Raw genomic sequence first — 7,431 nt, forward strand, 5'->3', positions numbered from 1 at the left:
ACTCAATTGTTGTATACCTGTCTGTACTTTCCCACATTACAGCAATATACAGCAGAAAAGAGACAAGAAATGATAGGTCTTGTTTGTGTCTGGCCCCCTGAATTTCATTTAATAGCATCTACACTAATTAATTCTTGAAAAATTATGGTAAATGTTTACATAATTCTTCTTCCAAAAAAGAGGCAAGAAGAGAAGTGCAAAAATAACCTTTATTGTTGAGTTGATTTCCAGTTTGAGGTACCATCAACCTATATTTTACTTTGTTTTGACAATTGTTCTCATGAATAAACTAATTATTTCTATGAAGATGAAATTCTGTATCAATTATTATGTTCCAAAATTCCCTTTAGTAGCACCCACGTTGGGAAGATGGGTGTTAATCTTCCTTTTCCTCTTAAGCAGTATGTGTACTTAGTGATGGAGAGCTTCATATACATTTTGCATAGAGTCATAAGTCTTCCTAATTACATCCTTGGGTAATATCTTCTCTATGGGAGTCAAATAGTAATATTTGCTATGTCAGATGTAAGTTCTTGGTCAATAATCATGCAAAGTGTTTTTATTAGATACATATAAGCAATGTTTTTGACACTGTACACTAACAGTAGTAGTTTCATTTTATTGGGACTGATTTTTACTGTGCCAACAAATGTAGATTAATAATAAAACAGAACATGCATCAGTTGTTTAAATTCAAATAAGTATCTCCGACCCACATTTAGCTGCAAAGGAATGTTTGTGTGGTATGGGAAGAGACAAAAGGATTTAAAAATACTGCTGAAAAAACAAATCCTCTAATAAAATGATTTTCCTCCCTCAAATAATGCTGTATATCACTTAAATTTGAAGTTGTGGCATATACCTCATAGTGCAAACATGGCAATATAAACTTTTACATTTCAAGGGAACTAGATCTTAGGGTGAAGACTACTTAGATGAGTATTAGATATATTTTAAATAAAGCGTAATAAAACTTCCATATGAATACACTAACCACTGCTGACACACATACATTAATGTACCCAATGAATTCATGCCAGCAAGACTTTTTTATTGTTTTGCTGGGTATGAGTACATTGTGGCATTTACAAAGTTCTCACAATTTATCAACAATATTATATTTGTGTTAACCCCATCCACTGTTCTCCTGAATTCCTATCATTCCTGGAATAGTTTCAACAGATATCATTTTTGCATTTGTGTATATGTATATTGGGGGTAAGAGAGGTAGATAGTAGAATGGAATCATACAGAGATGCCAAGTACTCAAGTTATAAAAATGATAAATCAAATTCATCCAAAGCATTCATTTTAATCACCCATTAAGAAATATTTATTTTACAATATAGTGTGTGGGTATTACTGAGTACAGTTACAGTCAATATTTATTGGTCACTTTCTAAATACCAGGAAATATTCTAAGACTCATGCTATTAATCCTTGTATAAGAACTGACCCCCAGATATACTGAAAGAGATGGATTTAGTCCAATATCACTGTATCTTGGTATTTGAAAATGTTCACATGTTAATATATGTACAAATGAGATTGAGAATCACTGAGTTATGCAATTAAAAAAGGAAAACCTTTTTTTAATAACACAATAAGCTAGATAATCATTATCTCTATTTTAGAGATGATAAAACTGTCCAGGTATGATTACATGCGTTCATTTTTTATTTCTTCAAATTAAATTATAGTGAATTAACACCTGAATTAACCTCCACTAGCTGAGATGTGAGAATTACAATCAGAGCATAAAAATGTAAAATCAATTAAGTGGTTCAAGAAATAAGGCAATCAAATATGTATTTAGGTATATTCCTTGCTGACAAATGAAAGCCACCAATGATACAGAGAATATTTAGGATTACAAAATCAATAAAGCAGTCTTCCATTATAGATATTCAGAAGAAAAAATGGTGAAAGATTCTCTTGCTTAGTAGATATCTGGTTGAGATTATATGAAGTTGGTACAAATAAACCTCCATAAAATAATAAAAATATTCAGATGTGTTTCTTTCCATTTTCAGCTGTAACATATGGTAGTTTCACATTCTTAGCCAATGTCAATGACATTGGTTATGGACATTTAACTTAAACATATTTATCAAAATTTGAGGTTCACCAAACTAATGATACATGTTTTCTGTTAAATAATTTTCAAAAATGAACAAAATTTAGGTGGCCACATATCCACAAACTAGGGAAATAATAATCATATGAAACTGAAAATGACCTGGGACATAACTGCAACTTAATGTTCAGATAATTCTGTCAAAACTCTTATGCGGTGTTTTAAATATCTTAAGTTAAAGTCATTGCTATCATTGTATAAGTACTTTGTCCCTATTTTTTTCCAAAGGTGCCCAAGCAAAACAGAAGCACATAATCTAACTCAGATTTCAGAATTCCATCTCATGGGACTCTCAGAGGATCCAGAACTGGAGCCCTTCCTTTTTGGACTGTTCCTGACCATGTACCTGTTTACAGTGCTTGGAAACCTGCTTATCATCCTGGTTGTCAGCTCTGACTCCCACCTCCACACCCCTATGTACTTCTTCCTCTCCAACCTGTCCTTTGCTGACATATGTTTCATATCTACCACAGTCCCAAAGATGATTGTGTGCATTAAAAATCAGAGTAGAGTCATATCCTATGTGGGCTGCATGACACAAATGTCTCTGTTTTTTGTTTTTGGAAATGTGGATGATATGCTCTTGACTGTGATGGCCTATGACCGGTTTGTGGCCATCTGTCATCCCCTGCATTATTCAGTTATCATGAACCATCGCTTCTGTGTCTTGCTGGTGTCTGTGTCTCTTTTATTTAGCTTTTGTGAATCCCAGCTACATAATCTGATTGCCTTATATTTTACCCACTTCAAGGATGTGGAAATTTCTAATTTCTTCTGTGAGCCTTCTCAAGTCCTAAATCTTGCCTGTTCTGAGTCATTTACCAAAAATTTAGTCATGTATTTAGTTGGTGCTATTTCTGGTTTTCTTCCTCTCTCAGGGATCTTTTTCTCTTACTATAAAATTCCATCTTCCATTCTGAGAATCCCATCATCAAGTGGGAAATATAAAGCCTTTTCTACCTGTGGGTCTCATTTGTTGGTTGTTTGCTTATTTTATGGCACAGCTATTGGCGTGTACCTTGGATCTGTTGTATCAAGCTCTCCTAAAAACAGTGCAGTGGCCTCAGTGATGTACACTGTGGTCATCCCCATGCTGAACCCCTTCATCTACAGCTTGAGGAACAGGGACATCAAAAATGCCCTTTTTAAACTTCAGAGCAGAGCAATCTAGTTTCTTTAGATAATGCTTCATTTTCATAATTCACATTGGAAACCAAACTTCTGTACCTGATTATTATTATGATTAAATTTTAGTGGTATTAGGACTTGAATTCAGGGTTCCTTCCTTTTTAGGCAGGTATTCTACCATTGAGCCATGCCCCCTTCACTTTTTTGCTTTAGTAATTTTTCAGGTAGCATCATGAGCTTTTTGCTTGTGAATGTTCTGAGGCTATGATTCTCCTACCTATGCCTCCCATGTGGCTGGAACCACAGGTGTGAACCACCATACCTGGATTACTTATTGCTAATTTTTGCTCTGAAGGCATAGAATTGCTGTCTGCCTTACCTCCACCTCATCAGTAGCTGGGGTTGTAATTGAGAGTTCTCATACCTGGGTCTGGACATTCCTAAGAGGATAAAAATATAGACAGAAGGAATCATGGTTGTTGAAGCCACACTGCAAGCAGCCTTTTTTTGTGAAACACAAAGACTGGTTTAAAAGAGTTGTTTGAAAGAGGATTTTTTCCATTTTTTATGAGTACATATTACTTGTACAGCATGGGGACTTTCATTATGGTATTTCCACACATGCATATAATATAGTGTGCTCTGATCCTATTCACCCCATATTACCACACTCCTTTTATATCTTTCTTGCAATTTTTAAGAGATTTCATCATCTTCTTTTGATATTTTCTGGCCCTTTACCCACTCATAACCCTTTGCCGTCTCCCACTGTTCCCAAAACATCCCCCTAATTGTGTCATGTCTGTTTTCCTCTTTAGCTCTAACATCTACTTATGAGAGAAAGAATGCAGTGCTTGGATTTCTGAGGCTAGATTATTCTACTTTACATCATCATCTTTTGTCTGTCCATTTTTTTACAAATGGCATAATTTTGTTCTTCTACATGACTCAATAATATCCCATAGTGTACTTCACTTTTCTTTTCCATTTGTATGTTGATGGAAATTATTCCCCTTGGCACATTCTGCTAGCATTATTTTTTAGATACTATCTCATATTTTTGTCTGGGCCAGCTACTGACTGTAATCCTGCCATCTTTGAGTCTTCTAGCTGGGATTACAGACATGCACCACCATGCATGACTTCTTCATTGACATGGGACCTTACTAGCCTTTTTCCTGGCTGGCCTTGAATTGTAATCCTCCCAATTTTAATTTCCAAGGACTAGCATTACAGGCATGAGCCATTATGCCCAGAACATGAACACGTTTTTAAAGAGAAAACAGCATGAGAAAAAGCAAATAAATACCTGGACTTCTAGCCCTCTGTATATACCTTCAGTTCAAGTAGTCACCTGCAATGCATTCACAATTGAGGTTCATACAAATTAGAAATACTTCTCAGTTATCACAAAGTAGTCTTAAATTTCTTCCAATCCTACTTTCTGCATTATTCATCTCCTGATGTACATATTATTTTGGAGACACTCGAACAATGATAGAAAACCAGGAACATTTATAAATATTAGGTCCATTTTCACAGTAAAATAAAATCAACACTTAAGAAAAAAATACAGAACTTATGCATGGTGGCACACACTCCTATCAAACCTACTCACTAGGCAGAGGTTGGGAGCATCGTGGATACAGGTCACCGTGGCCAAAGTGTTCAGGTAACCCCATCTCAACAAACAAGCCATGTGTGGTGGAGTGTGCCTGTGGCCCAAACTCTGCTAGAATGAGAGGTAGGCAGGTTTGGTCTGATGCCAGCCCTGGAAAAATGTGACATTGTATCTCTGTGTCAAACCCCAGGAATACTGAAAAATAATGGAATATAAGTATTAGGCTTCTTTCTTTACAAATAAAACAATTCTAATTAAAGGAAGTGGAAAAGCAATTAAATATACCTTATTTTCTTCCAAGTTGTGGGGAAAAATTCTTTTTAATTAACATTTTTCAATCACTGTGTAAGGCCAAGGATTGAATTACCTGATCACCAAATCAAAGTTGAAAGTTTATAATCAGAGAAATTGCTATGTACATTTATCTTATTTCTTGATTCTTTGAATTTTTGATTTCTCTCCTTTGTGAATTTAATTTCTTAATCAATTACTGACTATTAAAAATATGTAACATATAAAATGTATTACTGCCTTTACTGAACCTCCAATTGTAGTAAATTTGATTTAATTAAATCTTTATAATTTATCTCATCAAGATTCACAAATGTGACTCCATGAAATCTCACTCTAATATCTGAAGTCAAGGATGCACTTTGGCCTTTTTCTCTTTATGTTTTAGTGGGCAGGTAATATTGATTCATTATTTTTCTGGTAATCAAACCTGAATTTGAAGTTGTGGAGTTTGGCAACAGGGAAGTTGTCAAAGCCCTGCTTTGATTCTGAACATTCCTTTGCACCTTTCACAGATTTGAAACCTATCCTTCCTGAGACATGGATTGTAATTCTCTCAATTCAACTACCTGGAGGGATTTGGGTTTATTATTGTACCAGGACACACTCTGATGTGTTTGTGAAAGTTGTGAAAGAGAAAGCCATGGAGAATAATGGAAACATGTGGGCATTTCCCTAATACACAAATGGATATAACAATCACTTAGGTTATAGGGTTATTGCAAAAAGTTATAAAAGAAAGTATTTTACAATGAATAGACTAATGGTACTTAGACTTGTTTATCAATACAATACATAACTGTGTGAATTAAAAAATATCTAGAAACCCTGACCACAGTCCAAAATCTATTTGATTAGAATATCTTAATGTGAAATTCTTGGTGGTCCTGCATTATATCAGAATTCAGGACAAGTACCTTAGATTATATCCTGGTACATAGAAAAGGCCTATTTAATATTTCCATTATTGCTGTCAGTGATGTCCACTACCTCTACTGAAATATATATATTCAGTAATGTGTCATTAAGAGCTAATATTTGATTGAGAGTTGAATTTCTACCAGCAATATTTGAGTTCTGTGTGTTTATGAATGCCTCAGCACTCCTGCTCATCTTTTCTCCCAAGACAGCTACAGTCATTCATTTGGTGGATGCAATTTGATGGCAATGTTTTTGTTCCAGAATGTACTTAGGTATCTAGAACATACATCTTCTTAAAACTTCATTGAAAATATCCATCACATCTTAGTAGTCTAAAACAAAATGCCCATTATCACTGAAACACACTAGTTTACATGGACATGTGGTTTTCAGTCTCTTTGTGAAATACATACATCAATGACAAAAGCTTATTTATGCATACTTACATCTGAGGGAGAGTTGTGACTTAATTTTCACATCATTATTATGTTAATCTTCTCAAAATTCTCATTCCTCTCTCATTATAAAAGAAATAAGAATTTCCACAAACTCTTAGGTGGAGGAAACATATTAAACTTCTGACAACTGATGCAGGACCAATTTTACTATTAATCACCAACCTTTGTGTTTCAAAAGAAAATTAGTTTTTATCAACTCAATTTTCTTATGCTTTAGATATAATTCAAAAAAATCACTGCAGTCATTATTGTAGCAATTCTTCTGTCACAAATCACCAAGAATTTTATCTTGTGCGGGTTGTAACATTCCATTTGGTTCTAATAAAAGATACTTATTGGGAAGTGAGCCCTTTTTTAACTGTATAATTTACCTGTATATTAGTTATATTTGCAGCACTGTGATAAAATAACTCTCAAAAATACCATACGGTTATAACACTTAAGTATTTATTTCTTTTAATTGTTTCAAAAAGATTTAGTTCAAGGTTGTCTGATCCTTGTCCCTGGAAAGGATATCACAACTGAGGTTCCATGTGGCAGAGGGTCTTCATCACCTTATGGCAGACAGGAAGTACATAGAGTGAATACAAGAACAGTGCATGTAAGTTAGAGACCCCCAAAGACACACCCCACTGACCAACTTCTTCCAAATACATTCTGCTTCTTACTATTTCTCCATAAGTCTGCCATATTATGAACTCATCAAGGGATAAATTCATTCATTATGTTAAAACTACCATAATATAGTTATCTCTGAAAATGCTCTCATACTCACATGCAGATATGTGATTTCTTAACCTCCTATGTGACTGTCAGTCAAAAAACCTGACAGCTGAAATTAACCACTTGACAATTATTTCCAGAATATGTGTACC

General features: G+C 34.5%; 1 protein-coding gene across 1 annotated transcript; it reads left to right on the forward strand.

Annotated features, from left to right (window-relative positions):
• The first annotated feature begins 2,366 nt into the window (after positions 1-2,366).
• On the forward strand, positions 2,367-3,308 carry LOC109676464 (olfactory receptor 7E178-like). The gene has a single exon (XM_020152864.2). The coding sequence runs from the start codon at positions 2,421-2,423 to the stop codon at positions 3,306-3,308; it is 888 nt and encodes a 295-aa protein (XP_020008453.2). The 5' UTR covers positions 2,367-2,420.
• Positions 3,309-7,431: the final 4,123 nt, after the last annotated feature.

Source organism: Castor canadensis, chromosome 14, assembly GCF_047511655.1.
Source record: "Castor canadensis chromosome 14, mCasCan1.hap1v2, whole genome shotgun sequence".
Classification (NCBI taxonomy): domain Eukaryota; kingdom Metazoa; phylum Chordata; class Mammalia; order Rodentia; family Castoridae; genus Castor; species Castor canadensis.

What these genes read in the sequence shown, in the direction of transcription:
- LOC109676464 (XM_020152864.2), top strand. Translation starts at nt 2,421, where the DNA reads ATGGGACTCTCAGAGGATCCAGAACTGGAGCCCTTCCTTTTTGGACTG.